Source organism: Pangasianodon hypophthalmus, chromosome 9 (genome assembly GCF_027358585.1).
Source record: "Pangasianodon hypophthalmus isolate fPanHyp1 chromosome 9, fPanHyp1.pri, whole genome shotgun sequence".
Taxonomy (NCBI): domain Eukaryota; kingdom Metazoa; phylum Chordata; class Actinopteri; order Siluriformes; family Pangasiidae; genus Pangasianodon; species Pangasianodon hypophthalmus.
This window is the reverse complement of record NC_069718.1, coordinates 2,223,455-2,242,995: the sequence shown is the minus strand read 5'-3', so window position 1 is coordinate 2,242,995 and position 19,541 is coordinate 2,223,455. Positions and strand designations below refer to the sequence as shown.

The following is a 19,541-nucleotide window of genomic DNA, read 5'->3' as shown; positions in this document are numbered from 1 at the left end:
GCTCGGATATCAGCATGTCTGGCAGACATCTCATCATGGATGACAACTCACCAGCTGAGACTTAATCCCACTAAAACTGAACTGCTGTTTATCCCAGGTGATTCATCCCCACGTCAGGATCTTACAATCTCCCTGGAGAACTCACTGATTTCACCTTTGGTTACTGCACGCATCCTTGAGGTAACCATGGACAATCAACTGTCCTTCTCCTTTCACATTGCTAATCTGTGATAATCTGACACGCTCCCTCCGATCCTCTAGCACTGCTCGACTGCTCCCTCCATCTCTCAGGCTACAAGGAAGACCTACATCGAGATTCTTCTCTGTTCAGGAGCCGAGGTGGTGGAATGAACTTCCCCTAGATGTCCGAACAGCTGAGTCACTGGCAGTCTTCAAACCACGTCTAAAGACTTACATCTTCCTAAAGTACTTAAATTAGCACTTTATTTAAAAAAAAATAAATAAAAATCTTGTGTGTGCCTTTTATTGATAGAGACTTCAAAGCACTTCTGTAAGTCGCTCTGGATAAAGGAGTCGGCAAAATGCCATAAATGTAAATGTTAATAGACAGAAAGCTACAATCTCTCTCTACAATCTCAACAATCCAAAGGAAACAAAGGGAAAGAAAAGTGTGGGAATGAGATTATCAATAGATGTGTGTGTTAATGTGTGTATTAATGTGTGTTAATGTGTGTGATAATGTGTGTGTTAATGTGTGTGTTAATGTGTGTATTATTGTGTGTTAATGTGTGTGTTAATGTGTGTGTTAATGTGTGTATTATTGTGTGTTAATGTGTGTGTTAATGTGTGTATTATTGTGTGTTAATGTGTGTGTTAATGTGTGTATTAATGTGTGTTAATGTGTGTATTAATGTGTGTGTTAGTGTGTGTGTTAATGTGTGTGTTAATGTCTGTGTTAATGTGTGTGTTAGTGTGTGTGTTAATGTGTGTGTTAATGTCTGTGTTAATGTGTGTGTTAATGTGTGTGTTAATGTGTGATCAGGACTCATGGATGTGGAGGCAGACAGTAAACTCCTTCTGCTCGGTTCTGCTGGTTACCTGCAGAGAAATCCAGTCTGATCACTGATTTATCTCCTCACTCTCAGAAACACAATGCTATGATTCTGTTCCTTTCTTTAGTTAAATAACACATGGGGAAATAGATCGATTAAAAATATACAAACATGTCAATTCTTAAGAAAAACAGTAATTTACACTAGATATACTCGAAATATTGGTAGTTTATTAATTTGCTATAACAGCATGTGCCCCAAAGTGTTTTATTCCTCTTTTACCACAGCAATTTGTCTATGATTGTAATTTTTTTTATTAACTAAAGAGTGACACATCGTATTAAACACCATTTAAGATATAAAAGATTCGTTACAATTTAGCATTGTGGATATTTAGCATTTTTTTACATCATGCTGCCCAGATTTGGTTTGATTCTGATGAACCCTGTAGAAGAATTTAAAAACCCTGATGACCACTTACAGCCTGTTTTCGTCTTTGATATCACACTGAGCTCCACTGTGTTCTCATTTAATCGAATCAGTTCTCAAAGACAGAGCACTTACCACTCCTAGTCCGCTCTTGAGAGATTATTTCAGTCTTTGACGTCACACTGAGCTCCACAGTGTTCTCGTTGCAGTAATATCGCCCAGCGTCTGAAGGTGAGAATCCAAATATACTCAGAATCAGACCTGCTCCTGAGCTGTAACGTTTGTCTGGATCAGTGATGTGTTTGATAACCGTTTCCTTGTAGATGGTGAGAATCTTCTCCCTTTTTCCATCTACATCTCTGCTCCAGGTCACGTTGCCATTCGTCTCTTTGCCACATTTAAGGACGCAGATGTTTTTCTCTCGACAAGATTTTTTCACTGTCAGTCAGAGTGCAGGAGAAAATACAGTTTCAGTAAACAGTGTGATTTTTAAAGTCCTGTAATAATAGTTCCATTTAAAAGTTTTAATCGAATCAATTCTCAAAGACAGAGCACTTACCAGTCGTAGTCGTGACTTCAGAGATTATTTCAGTCTTTATCACACTGAGCTCCACAGTGTTCTCGTTGCAGTAATATCGCCCAGCGTCTGAAGGTGAGAATTTAAATATACTCAGAATCAGACCTGCTCCTGAGCGGTAACGTCTGTCTGGATCAGTGATGTGTTTGATAACCGTTTCCTTGTAGATGGTGAGAATCTTCTCCCTTTTTCCATCTATATCTCTGCTCCAGGTCACGTTGCCATTCGTCTCTTTGCCACATTTAAGGACGCAGATGTTTTTCTCTCGACAGGATTGTTTTACTGTCAGTCAGAGTGCAGGAGAAAATACAGTTTCAGTAAAGTTCACCAAGCGAGTACTTTTCCGTTTGAGTTCAAACTTTCAAGGTGCTTTACATATAAAATAAAAACAGTAAAAGAAAGTATTTATGATAGATATAGCACATTCTAATTGCTAATCATTTAACTTTAAATCTAAAATTTTGAGTAATGTTCTTCCTCTTGGTGGCTTTTGTACACTTTTCTGGTGTACAGTACATTCTGTGAGTGGAAAGTCCATGAGTAAAAAGCTCCAATAAATAGGCAAAACACATTTAAATAATGTGCCTCATAATTGAATTGTTGAATCATGTTTGTAAAATTAAGTTGTACTGAGAAATCTGTGGAATTTGTTTTACACACACACACATATATATATATATATATATATATATATTACACAGTATATGAAGCTTGTAATTTATATATTGAGTAATAGGCACTACAGGCCATTTCATTAGTATTTTTTGCACGTTTGCACAGGCCGAATGTGCTCCGGTCTACAGAATACTAGACGTCTGACTTGTGAGACTAAATCATACCTTCTTTATGTGTTGCTAATATATACATGTATAACTCCTATCCAAATGTGACTGGGACTCAAGACAGTTCCCCTCTGCACCAGCAGAGGTCACACTCACCGGAATTCCAGCATGACCTCTGACAGCACACGGACTTCAAGGTTACTTCTATGTTTTGTGCTATATAAACAGCGGAAACGGCCACGACCATTCATTGCGAAGCCTTGCCAATCAGTACGTCTTGTATTAAGTTCTGACCCTTTGTTGTAGTGTTATCTTTATGTGCCTATATCCTTGCTCTGTTTTCTGGTTTTGTCTTTTGGATTATCCATTGGCCTGGACTGATCTGCTTCACAGTAAAATAACCACTGCCAATTATATCAAGAGGTTATTTTATTACAACTTCAACTGTGTTTGCATTGTACTTTATTAGACCTCCTGCACATGAATCCTAACTCTTCCTCTGATTCTCCACTGTTACACCAAACACAGGCCCAGAATCTTGAGTGTGTCCTCACTGCAGCCTGTAGCGTGATGACATATTGGATTAGATCCACTACGTCCTGGATGTTGTAACCCTAACCCTAACCCTAACCGTAGATGAATTACTTTAGTGACATGCCGTCCCTGCCTTCGGCGCATGCGTCTTACAACATCCAGAACGTAGTGGATCTATTCCAATACGTCAGCGTGCTACCGGCTGCAGTGAGGACCTCTTAAGGACTGCTGAACTACCACCATGCCCATTTTTGTCCTCACATATGTTTCATGTGGTGTGTTCGAGACATCTCTTTTTCTGTGAATCTATGTGTCAATACATTTATCATCACAAACCACATCCTGCATAACCCTGAAAGGAGAAGAAAACTCCTTGTGATATGATTTCTTTCAGTACTTTAGCTATGACCTCAGCTCTATAGTCATCTGTTTTATTTAAAGGTAAAGGTAAGGTACACATACTAATATAAGGATTCCATTACAAATTTATTTGAAAAGTTTTTTTGATCAGATAGGTTTTAATTTGATAGGTTTTTCCATTTGTCATTCGTCTTTTTTGTCAGAGCACACTGCAGTCTACAAATACAGCCGCCGGAGACTACAACACCCAGCCATCTCACACACTGACATGTTCACTGGCACCTGATTACTGATATAGCACATCTGGTTCCATCACACACACACCCTATAAATAGATACTATGGCCATTCACTGAGGGTGAAGCATCCACTCCGCTCTGTATTTTCTCATCTGGCAATGCAAGCCTTTGCGTCTGTTTGCTATTTTACTTTTTGAACTGGTTTGTCCCTCTGGTTTTTGTGATTCAGGTTTTGCCTAGGATATCCTGTTTGTAAATTGCCTGACCTTCTGCCAGCTCTTGATTACATTTTTGCTAAGTGTTTTTGGGATCTTTTTGCTTGTTTCTATTATCAGTAAAAGTATCACCCGCAACCGCAGCTGTCTCAGCTGCCTGACACTCTCATGGAGAAGACATGACAGAAGAAACTGAGAGGAGAAGAATGTGTTTGCTAAAGCTTTTGAAAAGTCATTTTGTCTATCATTAATACAACTGACAAGAAAAAAACTGTAGTCTTGAATCTTTTTAAAGGTATAAAAGACCAAAAATTAAGCAAGTAAATAAGTAAATAGGTAAATAATTAACCTTTTTTAAAAAAAAAAAAAATCAATTATAAATCTCTAGATTATTATCTAGATTATTTTTAATCCAGGCAATGCAAGTATTTATATTAAAAACACCTTCAGTAATAAGTCTGCTTTTTACTCACCACTGTTGGCTATGTGTACACTTACACACAGCAGGAGACAGATGAACCCAATACGCTTCATCACGACTGAGTGTAATTATTTATAATGAAACAGAACAAACTTTAGACCGTGTGAACGGAGCGATGCTCTGAACTGCAGTGTGGATAATAAGAAGTGTGTAGAAATAAGATGTGGCTCAGGAAGTGATGTATATATAATTGTGTGTGTGTGTGTGTGTGTGTGTGTGTGTATCACTTCCTGAGCCACTTCATTCTTCTACACAACAAAGTGATGCATACAGTATATATATATATATATATATATATACTATATGATATTTACACCTGTATATCTGTAAAATCCTGTATATTTACACCTGCATATCTGTAAAGTCCCGTATATTTACCTTACAAGTACGATGGAGTCTTAATGTATTTACTTAATAATGGATTTAATTAAGTACACCTGTATACTATGTGTAAAGTTACAACTGTATATTTACACCTGTATAGTCCCGTGTACATTTACACCTGCATAGTTGTACAGTCCTGTATCTTTAAACCTACTGTATATATCTGTAAAGTCCTGTATGTTTACATCTACTGAATATATCTGTAAAGTCCTGTATATTTATATCTACTGTATATATCTGTAAAGTCCTCTATGTTTACATCTACTGTATATATATCTGTAAAGTCCTGTATGTTTACATCTAATTTGTATATCTGTAAAGTCCTGTATGTTTACATCTTCTGTATATATCTGTAAAATCCTGTATATTTACACCTATATATCTGTAAAATCTTGTATATTTACACATGTATGTCTGTAAAGTCCTGTATGTTTACACCTATATATCTGTAAAATCCTGTATATTTACACCTGTATGTCTGTAAAATCCTGTATGTTTACGCATGTATATCTGTAAAGTCTTGTATATTTACACCTGTATATCTGTAAAATCTTGTATGTTTACACCCATGTATCTGTAAAATCCTGTCTATTTACACCTGTATATCTATAAAGTCCTGTATATTTACACCTGTATATCTGTAAAGTCCCGTGTATTTACCTTACAAGTACAATGGAGTCTTAATGTATTTACTTAATTATGGCTTTAACGTTCATACATTGCTAAATATCACATAGAATAAATGTGGAACTACACTCACTGTATACATTAATAGGAACACATGTACACCTGTATATCTGTAAATCAATGTAATAAAGTGGATGGTGAGTGTAGACATTATGAAACTGACTACTGAAACAGAAATCGAATACATTTTTATACTCATATGAAATATAGGAAAAGAATAATGTGCAACACAGTTCAGATATTTCAAACTATTCTTTAATAGATTTGGCCATAATTAGTCAACAGTCAATTTAACAATTCCAATAGTAATTACAGGCTTCACAGTCATCATATTCATCAAATACAGAGAACTACAACTAAATTCTAATATAAAAAGTGGGGATGTTTATTATCAAACAGCAACAATCACGCAACAACACCTCTCATCTCTGGACAACAGTAACTCATTCAATCAGCAGTTCTCTTCCCCTCCCATGCCTTCACCCCACACTGCTACTCACCAACTGCAATTACCTTCAAACACCTTGAAGGAAGACCCACACACCCCTTCCCTCAGTCACCGTATAACATTCCCTGCCAAGCAGGTGAAGAAGGAACTGGGGAAACTCAGATGGAGCAAAGCTGCAAGAAAGCTGGCATCAAAACTAAGGTTCTGAAACTGTGTGTTTAGCAACTGAGTGGAATTCTACAGTGCATTTTCAATCTCAACTGCAGTCTGGAAATGGTTCCTGTCAAATGGAAAACTTGATGTGTGGTCCCAATGCCCAAGAACAGGCAAACAAATGTCCTAAATGACTTTCGACCAGTGGCCTTAACATCACATATAATGAAGACCCTGGAAAGACTGATATTAGCTCAGCTTCAACCACTGGTCAGAGCTGCACAAGACCCACTACATTTTGCCTACATTCTACCTCACCTGGATTTTTTATTTTTTATTTTATTTATTTTATTTTTTTTTGCACTGTGCTATTTTATTGTATTTATGGTTATCTGTGAATCTTTGTCTTTTACCACTTTTACCACTGTAACACTGCAATTTCCATCAGGATCAATAAAGTTCCAACCTATCTATCTCTCTATCTGTCTGTCTGTCTGTCTGTCTGTCTATCAACCCAAACAAAAAAGTAAACCAATGAAACTGAAAATAAAAAAAGGACATTTTGTGTATGTTAACGTGTGATCTGGATTCCTGAATGTGTAGCCAGATAGTAAACGCCATCTTTTGGGATCTGCTGGTTACCTACAAAGGGCAGAGAAATACAATCTGATTACTACCTGATATACTGAAGTTATTTCATCCTTCTTAGAGAAGGCAATCCTATAATTCTGCTCCTTTAGTTAAAATGTCTCATAAATGAGCAGTAGGCGCTCTTCTGGTAAAAATAAATAAATAAATAAAATATTTCATATACATGCTGCACCTTTTGGACTGTTATAGACTGTTTTTATTTTCAGTTGTTTACATAAAGTGTGCAGCCTTTCAATTGTGAAAAACTTTAGTTTACAGCAGATATACTCAAACATTTCAGTTAGTCAGGTTATGAAGCTCATGTTCTCATTCTTACTTCATATTTATAATTAATTATTTACACATTAATAAACTCTACATTACTAGTAAACTCACCTGGTTGTGGAGCTGATGGAGTCTCATAAATAGACTGAGAGACGCATACCGAATCCAAAGAACCTGCTGAGATACAGAGTGTAGGGGTCACCACTAGGGGTCGCCATTCTTAGCCGCAAATGATTCCCATTCTTTTCATATAAAATATTTCAGGATCAGAGCAAAATGTTTACTATTAATAATGTAGTAATGATGTGGTGTGTTTATAGTAAAATATTGATAATAATGATGCCACTTCTACTACTGCTGCTCTCTCTGTTGCACTACAATGTAACCAGGTCCAGTTCCACAAATGCTGCTCTCTCTTGTTTGCACTAAAATGTTAATATCTTCACACTCACATGTGCCGTGAATGTCTATAGTGTACATATTTTATTTTATTTTATTTTATTTTACTTTTTTTTTTTATTACTTGTCTTGTTATGTTGGATTCACACACCATGGGTCTGGGGGAAACGAAATTTCAATCCTCTGTGTGTCCTGTACATACAGCAGAATTGACAATAAAGTTGACTTTGACTTTGATGTTGTGGTCTGATGAAAAGTTACTGTTAACACCCCAGATCCCTGAGTGTTTTATTCCTCTTATATCCCAGCAATTTGCCAGCGATTACACAGCAGTTCCTCCAAGACATGTGAAGTCAGCCAACCACAACTTTTCAGGCTGCTGCTCATGCTGCGTCACAGGGCAGCGTAACACACTCAGAGGAAATCTACCATCTTCCACATACATAAATCTCACAGACACCTATGATTGGCTAGTGTTACTGTGACTGACAGGGGAGAGAGTGTATGCCCCTCCCACCCTGACAGCACAGCCTATTTTGCTCTCTTGGCCACAGATATCTGTGGCATCTCTGGGACTCGATCTCCAGATGATAGAGTGAACACTTTTCTGCTGCGTCACTCGGGAGTGTAACGCCTCGTCCGAGGCAGATTGTGTAGGATCCATCAGCAGAGATGAAAGCAGACTAATCCGAAACGGCAGGCAGAAAACACAATCAGGAAACGAGAACAAAAGTCCGAAAAACCAGGAAGTCAATCAGCGAGAAAATACAACACCAAAATCACAAGGCAAAGGCAGAAATCCGAAAAAAACAAACCAGGGTCATACACATAAAGAAAACCGTAAACAAGGCAAAAGAAAACGCTCAGTAATGTCCCGAAAACAATATTTCGCGTCCTCATGTGGTGAATGTGCTGCTTAAATGTCCCTGAATACCCCGGAAGTGTTTCTCAAGGGTGGAGTCAAAACTCAGACGAGGGCTCCCTCTGGCGGGCAGGTGCCGGTGGTGACATTACAGAGCCCCCCCTCTAGGAACACCCCCGTTTGTTCTACGACGTGGACGGCCCCGGGGTCGAGGAGCGGGCCGATTGGGGTGGAGGCGATGGAAATCCTCTACTAAAGAGGGGTCCAGGATGTCATCCGCATTTACCCAGGAATGTTCCTCAGGTCCGTACCCCTCCCAGTCCACCAGATACTGTAACTGGTTACCATGGCGGCGAGAGTTGAGGAGCGAGCGCACCCTGTAGGCTGGGGTCCTGTCAATATCGAGCGGTGGCGGTGGATCATTCTCTGTGGTAGAATTGTCCAGGCGGGGGCGTGCTGGTTTGAGCAGGGACACATGGAAGGTGGGGGAGATTCGAAGTCACTGGGTTCACTTGGCGGACGATGCGGAAGGGGCCAATGAATCGCGGGCTCAGCTTGCAGCAGGGTAGCCTCATTCTGAGATTTTGTGTAGATAACCATACCATTTGGCCCACCTGGAACCTGGGATGTGGGCATCTGCGACGTTCCGCCTGTATCCTTTGATGTCGTATGGCTCATTGCAGGTGGACATGGGCGCTTTCACAGACCTCCTGGCTCTGGCGGACCCAGTCATCTATGGCAGGAACGTCAGAAGGTTCTCCTGACCAGGGAAACAGAGGAGGTTGATACCCCAGAATACATTGGAATGGAGTGAGTCCTGTGGATACTGTCCATACTCTGCCCACGGGAGAAACTCACTCCAGCGCTGTTGTTCCCGACTGCAGTAGGAGCGGAGGTACCTGCTGATTTCCTGGTTTAAACGCTCGGTCTGTCCATTAGACTGTGGATGGTATCCAGAACTGAGGCTTACGTTGACCCCTAAATGGGTGCAAAAGGCTCTCCAGACTCTGGACGTGAACTGCGGGCCCCGATCGGACACGATATCTTCAGGAAGGCCGTAGGTACGAAAAATGTGGTGAGATACTGTCATCGCTGTTTCCATGGCTGTGGGTAGGCCTTTGAGAGGGACCAGTCGGCAGGCCTTAGAGAACCTGTCGAAGGCTAGTAGGATCGTGTTGTATCCTGCCAAACTAGGGAGGTTGGTAACAAAATCTATGGCCATGTGAGACCAGGGACGCCTGGGAATGGGCAGGGGTTCTAACAAACCCATGGGTAGCTGGTGGCTGGTTCAAGACTGCGCACAGGTACTGCAGGTTCCCATGTACTCCTCTACATCTTGTGCCAGTGCGGGCCACCAAAATCGGGTGCTAATCAGGGCTGTGGTGCGCTAGATACCGGGGTGGCCGGAGCTGGGCGCCTCGTGCACCCATTGCATTACTCTTGGACGTAGGGAGGTAGGTACGAAGAGTTTCGTGGGTGGGCAGGCTGGTGGTGGGGGTTCGTTGACCTGGGCCCACTGGATCTCTTCCATGATGTCCCACCTGATCGGTGCGAGTACTGTCGTGGGTGGTAGTATCGGCTCCGGGCTGCTAGGCGAGTTTATGGGGTCGTGACGCCGGGATAGTGCATCAGCTTTGCCGTTCTTAGTGCCTGGTCGATATGTGACCGAGAACCGGAACCAGGTGAAGAATAGGGCCCATTGAGCCTGTCTTGGGTTCAGTCTCTTAGCGTTGCGTAGATATTCCAAGTTATGGTGGTCCATCAATACTAAGAACGGGTGGCATGCTCCTTCCAGCCAATGCCGCCATTCTACCAATGCCTCCTTAATGGAAAGGAGCTCCCGATTGCCGACATCATAATTAACTTCGGCTGGGGTTAGTTTACATGAAAAGTAGGCACAAGGATGAACTTTCCCTGGGTTTCCCTGGCGTTGTGATAGTACGGCCCCGATCCCGCAGCTGGAGGCATCCACCTCAACGATGAAGGGCAGGCTGGGGTCTGGGTGCCTCAAGATCGGTGCTGTAGTAAAACTTGACTTTAGCTGGTTGAAGGCGGATCGGGCCTGTTCATTCCAATGGAGACGTCGTGGTTTACCTCGCAGGAGTGACGTCATAGGGTTAGCGATGCTGCTGTAGTTTCTTATAAATCGCTAAAAATAAATCGGTAAAAGTTTGCGAACCCCAGGAACCTCTTTCTTTGATTGTGATAGGTTCGGGCCAGTCCGCGAACACCTTGACTTTGCCGGTGTCCATCTCTACCCCCTTCTTCGAGATGACGTAACCCAGAAAGGTGATAGAGTCTCGGTGGAATTCGCATTTTGCGGCCTTGACGTATAACTGATGTTTCAGCAGCCGGGTGAGGACTGTTCTAACGTGGTGGATGTGTTCATCATAGGTGGACGAGTAGATAAGAATGTCATCGATACAGGCGATGACATAGTGATGGAGTACATCCCTGAAAATTTCGTTAATGAATGACTGAAATACTGCTGGCGCGTTGGTTAGTCCATATGGCATCACAAGATATTCATAGTGCCCCCTGGTGGTGTGGAATGCCATCTTCCACTCGTCCCCCTCTTTGATCCTTATTAAATTGTACGCGCAGCGCAGGTCCAATTTTGTGAATATCTGAGCCTCCCTGAGCTGTTCTAAGGCTGCTGGTACCAGTGAGAGAGGGTAGGGGTATTGGACCGTTAACGCTTTCATCCCCTGTAATCAATGCATGGCCGCAGGTCCCCGCCTTCAACGAAGAAGAATCCTGCTGCAGCAGGAGAAGTGGAGGGTCGGATGTAGCCCATGGCTAGGGCTTCTTTGACATATTCCTCCATTGCCTTGGTCTCGGGGAGAGAAAGGGGGTAAACCTTACTCTTAGGGGATATCGCGTCGGGTAGCAGCTCGATCGCGCAGTCCCATGGGTCGGTGGGGGGGGGGGGGGGGGCTGTCTGGCTCTCTCTTCACTGAACACCTCTCGAAGATCCTGGTATTCATGAGGTATGGAGATGTTTGTTGGTGTGTCAGGACTTTCGATGGAGGTCGCGAGACATGGCAGTGACTGGACCCTGTGAAGACAGTGATTTTGGCAGTGGGGTGACCAGCTAACTAATTCCCCCTCCTTCCAGGACACGACGGGGTTATGGAGTTGCAGCCAGGGAAAACCCAGGATGATGGGATTCGAAGGAGTGGGGATGATGTAAAATGCTGTCTCCTCATAGTGAAGTAGGCCAACCTGTAGGGTGAGCGGATGAGTTTGATGGGTGATGAGGCCTCCCCCGATGAGACGATTGTCGACAGCCGTCACTCGCAAGGGGGGTTCGCATGGCAGTGTGGGGAGGTGAAGGTCCTCTGCGAGCTGTTGGTCAATAAGGTTGACGGCCGCCCCGGAACCACAATAGTACCCTGAGTGTAATGCACAGTCACTTTCAGTGTCATACAGGAAGATACGAAATCGATTCTCACCTTGGAGGTAGACGGTTTCTTGGGACAGTTGCTAACTCGGTGGCCAGCTCCCCCGCAGTAGAAGCAGAGGTTTCGGTGTACCCGACGTTGACACTTGTCCTGAGAGACTCTGGTGCCGCCCAGCTGCATAGGCTCCGGCCCCTCCTCCCGTGGTCTGCTCTGGTCCTCCCGAACCCAGGATTCATAGTGTGGGCGAGACACGCGTCGTTGTTGGTGGAGGAGGTTGTCCAGACAACTCGCCTTGGAAATATATTCAGACAGTGTGACGTCCGTGCTGTGGCAGGCCAACTCGGCCTGTAAAGCCGGCCGTAATCCCTCCCGAAATACCGCTAGCAGGGCAGGATCATTCCACCCACTTTGGGCCGCTAGGGTACGAAATTTTACGGCATAATCAGTCGCCGGTTCGGTGCCTTGACGTAACTCCAAAAGTTGAGCGGCCACGTCATGCCCCCCTGCTGGCTATTCAAAAACATCACGGATTAGCCCAGAGAAGTAAGCAAAGGAGGTTTTTACCTGAGGGTCTATGTCCCAGACGGCCGAGGCCCAGTCCAGTGCTCTCCCCGTGAGCAGAGACAGGAGGAAGGCACACTTGGTGTTCTCCTCTCGGTATGCCAGGGGTTGAAAAGCGAAAAAATTCGCACATTGCCATAGAAATCCTCGGCAGTGTTCCGCGGAGCCGTCAAATTTTTCTGGGAGGGCCATCCGGGCCGATTCGCCGTGCATCGGCGCGGTGACAGTAGTGGGGCTCGCCACTGCTTGCTGGAGCTGTTCGCCGCGAGTTGCTCCTGATACGCGCGAATGATGGCGCCTTGGCGGGCCACCACCACCTGGAAATCTGCGCGCTCTGCTGGATCCAAAGACGGCGAAGTATTCTGTAACGCCTCATCCGAGGCAGATTGTGTAGGATCCATCAGCAGAGATGAAAGCAGACTAATCTGCTACAGGGAGCCTCTAAGATGCTTTAAAATGCTTTAGGAACACTTCAAAGATGAGGTTTCATCTCCAGATAACAGTTTGTGACATTGTGTGTGAAGATAATGTTTTAAGTGATTACCTTTTTCAGCTGAATCTTCCTCTGTCTTGGCTGCGCTACCTGAATACAGAGTTAATAATAAGAGTTAAACAGGCTGTGGATTCTTTAATGCAGCTGAACAACAATAGAAATGTGAGAATTAAAAAAATGTTTTACGTTAAGATTCCCTTAACTGACATTGATGACTGCATGAATAAAAGATAAACTTCAGCATTTATAAACTATAAAGTTAATAAGACAAAAAAATGCAACTTGTCATGTTACAGAGAAAGTGCAAAGTGTGAACTCCTCTGTCCTGAAGAAGACTCCTTCCATAAATGTTACAGAAACATCTCCTTACAGAAAACTTCACCAGATCAATGATTACACACGACAACGAGCGCATTAATATAAACCTGTGATTTGCAGCTGCACTACTGTCAGAGCTACTGTTACAGAAAAATTGCATAATCACTAATGCAATTACAAAACAAATGATCCAAGAGATAAGAACAGGCCAAGCAGGTCAGCGGGTTAGCATTCCAGCTCAGTAGTAAAGATAATAAAATTGTAATGTATATAGTTTAAACAAAATATCACCTTTCCTTTTGGAGAAACATTTCCACATAACCAGAACCGATGCTAAAGCGAGCACACAGCCCCCGGCTACTGCAGCTGCGAGCAACAACTCACCTGCAAACAAAATCACATCATCACCTCAGATGTGTTTGCTGAAACAATCAGTCTTAAAACTATTGAAAAATAATATAAAATTAAGACCATGCAGTATGTCTGTGTAATTAATAAATAAATACTAATATGGCACTAATAAAAATATATAAATTATTAATTATTAATGTTGAACATTATTATTAATTTAAAATTATAATTTACAAAATTATTTGTGATTATTTTAATAATAATGGAAGAATAGTCAATATAATATCATTATATTATTATAATGATCATAATAATAATTTATACTTATAACAGGAAGCAGCAGAAGAAATAAAATAATAATAAAAATAAACTATATATAATAGAACTATAGAATAATAATTATGTGATGGGTTTTTTAATGGGTTTTAATTTTAATCAACGTTCAGACCACGTACCCCTAATTTTCATGATTACGTCAGTCTTTGATATTACATTGAGCTCCACTGTGTTCTCACTGCGGTAATGTCCTGTAATAATAATTCCATTTAAAGACTTTTAATTGAATCAGTTCTCAAAGACAGAGCACTTACCAGTCCTAGTCCGCTCTTGAGAGATTATTTCAGAGTTTGATTTCACACTGAGCTCCACAGTGTTCTCATTGCAGTAATATCGCCCAGCGTCTGAAGGTGAGAATTTAAATATACTCAGAATCAGACCTGCTCCTGAGCTGTAACGTTTGTCTGGATCAGTGATGTGTTTGATAACCGTTTCCTTGTAGATGGTAAGAATCTTCTCCCTTTTTCCATCTACATCTCTGCTCCAGGTCACGTTGCCATTTGTCTCTTTGCCACATTTAAGGACGCAGAGGTTTTTCTCTCGACAAGATTGTTTTACTGTCAGTCAGAATGCAGGAGAAAATACAGTTTCAGTAAAGTTCACCAAGCAAGCACTTTTCCGTTTGAGTTCAAACTTTCAAGGTGCTTTACATATAAAATAAAAACAGTAAAAGACAGTATTTATGATAGATATAGCACATTCTAATTGCTAATCATTTATCTTTAAATCCTAAAATTTTGAGTAATGTTCTTCCTCTTGGTGGCTTTTGTACACTTTTCTGGCCATAACCTTCAGAATTTTAAAGACTGCAATCTGATTGGCTCTCTGCATTTCTGTGTGTTGGCTTTCAGCAGAAGTACGAACTTTTAAACAGTGGACTGCACTGAGTGTTTTTGAGCAGTGTAAAGCCACCAGATCATTCTTTATTAATGGTATTAAATTTTAAAAGTTATTAAGCAGGTGTGTTTGGAGCACTTATTGTTATGTAAATAGATAATCCCATATGGTTGTCAGTGGGTTACTGGGAAGATCAGTGGTTGGTCATCAGCCATGTCAATCACATTGCCTTATTCTGTAAAAGTAGGCAATGGTTATCGTTTATTATTTCTAGATCAGTAGCTCACAATGTGTGTTCCTGAACCCTAAAGGTTCTGTGAAGCAAAGCCAGGGAGTAGAAAAATATTTTTTCCATTTGTTACAGTGCTGGAAATCACAACCTACCATTACTAATGTTATATATATTTACTATATAGAGAATTATTATCCTGTTTGACTGGTCCCTTAAATGAGTAAGTAAGTAAGTAAGTAAGTAAATAAATAAATGTCAGATTCGACGTAATGAGTATTTTAATAAAAATACAGTACATTCTGTGAGTGGAAAGTCCATGAGTAAAAAGCTCCAATAAATAGGCAAAATGCCTCATAATTGAATTGTTGAATCATGTTTGTAAAATTAAGTTGTACTGAGAAATCTGTGGAATTTGTTTTACACGTATATATCATACACAGTATATGAAGCTTGTAATTTATATATTGAGTAATAGGCACTACAGGCCATTTCATTAGTATTTTTTGCACGTTTGCGCAGGCCGAATGTGCTCCGGTCTACAGAATACTAGACGTCTGACCTGTGAGACTAAATCATACCTTCTTTATGTGTTGCTAATATATACATGTATAACTCCTATCCAAATGTGACTGGGACTCAAGACAGTTCCCCTCTGCACCAGCAGAGGTCACACTCACCGGAATTCCAGCATGACCTCTGACAGCACACGGACTTCAAGGTTACTTCTATGTTTTGTGCTATATAAACAGCGGAAACAGCCATGACCATTCATTGCGAAGCCTTGCCAATCAGTACGTCTTGTATTAAGTTCTGACCCTTTGTTGTAGTGTTATCTTTATGTGCCTATATCCTTGCTCTGTTTTCTGGTTTTGTCTTTTGGATTATCCTTTGGCCTGGACTGATCTGCTTCACAGTAAAATAACCACTGCCAATTATATCCAGAGGTTATTTTATTACAACTTCAACTGTGTTTGCATTGTACTTCATTAGACCTCCTGCACATGAATCCTAACTCTTCCTCTGATTCTCCACTGTTACACCAAACACAGGCCCAGAATCTTGAGTGTGTCCTCACTGCAGCCTGTAGCGTGATGACATATTGGGTTAGATCCACTACGTACTGGATGTTGTAACCCTAACCCTAACCGTAGATGAATTACTTTAGTGACATGCTGTCCCTGCCTTCGGCACATGCGTCTTACAACATCCAGAACATAGTGGATCTATTCCAATACGTCACCGTGCTACCGGCTGCAGGGAGGACCTCTTAAGGACTGCTGAACTACCACCATGCCCATTTTTGTGGTGCGTTCCAGACATCTTTTTTTGCTGTGAATCTATGTGTCAATACATTTATCATCACAAACCACATCCTGCATAACCCTGAAAGGAGAAGAAAACTTGTGGTATTGTGGGGCAGTGGTTTCACAGACTCCAGAAAAAAAACCCACCCCAGGGGAAAAGGGGAAGAATGATGGCAATACTCGCCGAGATGTTATAGTGCAAGGTAATGATTTATTTACAGTACTCGAGAGGTGATCCAGTAGGGAAAAAAAAACTAAAGCTATATACAAAGTTACAAACAGATGGGGCTCTCTTTTAAACTCTAAGACCCGCCCCTCTTTGGATTAAACCAAATAACAAGGAAGGTACAGGGTAAATAGGCACATATTTTACAATGATACACCCATATCATACATACCCATTTAAGATATCATCTACAACATAATATATCTTTACGCTATAAAATAAAACATTATACACAATAATAGCAAATAAAGATATAACATAAACATAAAAACATTTCACGATTGCCCTATGGGACACACAGTAGACTAGTCTGTTTCTGGTTGCTTCGCGCCAATTCTGGCAGTATATAGCCAGGCCACCGGGTGGCGCCCAGGTTTGGCCGGCCTATGGAGGAAACGCCACACGAAGAACCCACTACACAGACAATAACAAGCACAAACCACCGGTGTGTATTTAAGACATGAAACAAGGAAAAAGAAAGCAAAACACAAGGATTATATAAGGAAAATATAAGGATTCCATTACAAATTTATTTGAAAGGTTTTTTGAACAGATAGATTTTAATTTGCAGTCTACAAATACAGCTGCCGGAGACTACAACACCCAGCCACCTCACACACTGACATGTTCACTGGCACCTGATTACTGATATAGCACATCTGGTTCCATCACACACACACCCTATAAATAGATACTATGGCCATTCACTGAGGGTGAAGCATCCACTCCGCTCTGTATTTTCTCATCTGGCAATGCAAGCCTTTGCGTCTGTTTGCTATTTTACTTTTTGAACTGGTTTGTCCCTCTGGTTTTTGTGATTCAGGTTTTGCCTAGGATATCCTGTTTGTAAATTGCCTGACCTTCTGCCAGCTCTTGATTACATTTTTGCTAAGTGTTTTTGGGATCTTTTTGCTTGTTTCTATTATCAGTAAAAGTATCACCCGCAACCGCAGCCGTCTCAGCTGCCTGACACTCTCATGGAGAAGACATGACAGAAGAAACTGAGAGGAGAAGAATGTGTTTGCTAAAGCTTTTGAAAAGTCATTCTGTCTATCATTAATACAATTGAGAAGAAAAAAACTGTAGTCTTGAATCTTTTTAAAGGTATAAAAGACCAAAAATTAAGCAAGTAAATAAGTAAATAGGTAAATAATTAACCTTTTTAAAAAAAAACCAATTATGAATATCTAGATTATTATCTAGATTATTTTTTAATCCAGGCAATGCACTACATTTGTATTTATATTAAAAACACCTTCAGTAATTATGGATTAAAATAAGTCTGCTTTTTACTCACCACTGTTGGCTATGTGTACACTTACACACAGCAGGAGACAGATGAACCCAATACGCTTCATCACGACTGAGTGTAATTATTTATAATGAAACAGAACAAACTTTAGACCGTGTGAACGGAGCGATGCTCTGAACTGCAGTGTGGATAATAAGAAGTGTGTAGAAATAATATGTGGCTCAGGAAGTGATGTATATATAAGTGTGTGTGTGTGTGTGTGTATATATATATATATATATCACTTCCTGAACCACATCCTTCTTCTACACAAGAAAGTGATGCATATATATATATATTTGTGTGTAGAAACATTTAATTTCATTATTTTTCAAGGCATCTTTGCTGTTATAATGAGCTCCACTCTTCTGCGAAGGCTTTCCACTAGATGTTGGAGCGTGGCTTTGGGGATTTGTGTTCATTCAGCTACAAGAGCATTAGTGAGGTCAGGCCCTGATGTTGGGATGTCGAGGAGGTCTGGGGTGCAGTCGGTGTTCCAGTTCATCCCAAAGGTGTTCAGTGGGGTTGAGGTCAGGGCTCTGTGCAGGACACTCGAGTTTTTCCACTCCAACCGTCACACACCATGTCTTCATGGAGCTCGCTTTGTGCACAGGGGCATTGTCATGCTGAAATGGATTTGGACTAGACCCTTTAGTTCCAGTGACAGAAAATTGTGATGCTACAGCATCCAAAGACATCCATACAATTGTGTGCTTCCAACTTTGTGGAAACAGTTTGGGGAGGAACCACATATGGGTGTGATGGTCAGGTGTCCACAAACTTTTGACCATATAGGATATATATGTATATATGTGTGTGTGTGTGTAAAACACACAACTGTAAAAGTGCTGCTTCTGTAAAAATGTTTTCAGAAAATTACTGAGGTAAGAGTACATAAGTCATCTGATGAAAACTGCATGAATAATTACTTTACAAATTACATTTTTAAATGTGTAATGTGGTCAACACCACTTCCATCCCTTATCAGCAGCAAATAAAGAAAGGTAACATCAGCTATCTAGCTAACTTAGCCAAATGCTGTTGGGTTTTCAGTAGTTTGCTGGCTTTGTTAACATTCACACATTTCTAGGTACATAGTTAGCAATCTTGCAAAGACACTCTTTAGTCATTATCCTAAGTGTTACATTTAACACTTGTGTTACTCTGTTTAATACAGAGTTTTAATATTGTAAAAAAAAAAAAAAAATCTGGCTAGCTAGTCTAGCTCACTCAGCTAGCTAAAGCCTTGAATGTTGAGCTGTGAAATGCTGATATCTCCAGAGGTTTTGGCTTGCATAATTTACAGATCATTATCACTCTGTTTCCTCTGAAGCATTTAAAACAGAAAATTGCCCTTACTCTCTCCAGAGCACTGTATATTTACAATTGTATATGTGTATGGTTCTGTGTATATATGCACCTGTATACTATGTGTAAAGTTACAACTGTATATTTACACCTGTATAGTCCCGTAAACATTTACACCTGCATAGCTGTACAGTCCTGTATCTTTAAACCTACTGCATATATTTATAAAGTCCTGTATATTTACATTTACTGTATATATCTGTAAACTCTTGTATATTTACACCTACTGCATATATATCTGTAAAGTCCTGTATGTTTACATCTACTGTATATATCTATAAACTCCTGTATGTTTACATCTACTGTAAATATCTGTAAATTCCTGTATATTTACATCTTCTGT

At 40.9% G+C, this 19,541-nt stretch overlaps 1 protein-coding gene and 2 long non-coding RNA genes across 3 annotated transcripts; all 3 read right to left on the bottom strand.

Moving 5' to 3' along the window:
• Positions 1 to 1,412: 1,412 nt before the first annotated feature.
• On the bottom strand, positions 1,413 to 4,788 carry LOC117597929 (uncharacterized). The gene is made up of 3 exons (XM_053236606.1): positions 4,622 to 4,788; positions 2,002 to 2,301; positions 1,413 to 1,880 (listed from the first exon to the last, which is right to left on the bottom strand). Exons 1-3 carry the CDS (start codon positions 4,680 to 4,682, stop codon positions 1,552 to 1,554), a joined length of 690 nt encoding a protein of 229 aa, XP_053092581.1. The 5' UTR covers positions 4,683 to 4,788; the 3' UTR covers positions 1,413 to 1,551.
• Positions 4,789 to 5,939: 1,151 nt separating this feature from the next.
• LOC128318768 (uncharacterized) lies at positions 5,940 to 7,395 on the bottom strand. Its single transcript, XR_008302217.1, has 2 exons — positions 7,328 to 7,395; positions 5,940 to 6,943 (listed from the first exon to the last, which is right to left on the bottom strand). It is a non-coding gene; the product is annotated as an uncharacterized LOC128318768 (long non-coding RNA).
• A 5,553-nt stretch (positions 7,396 to 12,948) lies between these two features.
• LOC128318767 (uncharacterized) lies at positions 12,949 to 14,548 on the bottom strand. Its single transcript, XR_008302216.1, has 3 exons — positions 14,195 to 14,548; positions 13,545 to 13,637; positions 12,949 to 13,025 (listed from the first exon to the last, which is right to left on the bottom strand). It is a non-coding gene; the product is annotated as an uncharacterized LOC128318767 (long non-coding RNA).
• Between the last annotated feature and the right edge of the window lie 4,993 nt (positions 14,549 to 19,541).

What these genes read in the sequence shown, in the direction of transcription:
- LOC117597929 (XM_053236606.1), bottom strand. Translation starts at nt 4,682, where the DNA reads ATGAAGCGTATTGGGTTCATCTGTCTCCTGCTGTGTGTAAGTGTACAC. An exon ending in TGTACACATAGCCAACAGTG is followed by an intron (nt 2,302 to 4,621) that starts GTGAGTAAAAAG and finishes TCTGACTGACAG; the next exon opens with TAAAACAATCCTGTCGAGAG. An exon ending in TGAAGTCACGACTACGACTG is followed by an intron (nt 1,881 to 2,001) that starts GTAAGTGCTCTG and finishes TCTGACTGACAG; the next exon opens with TGAAAAAATCTTGTCGAGAG.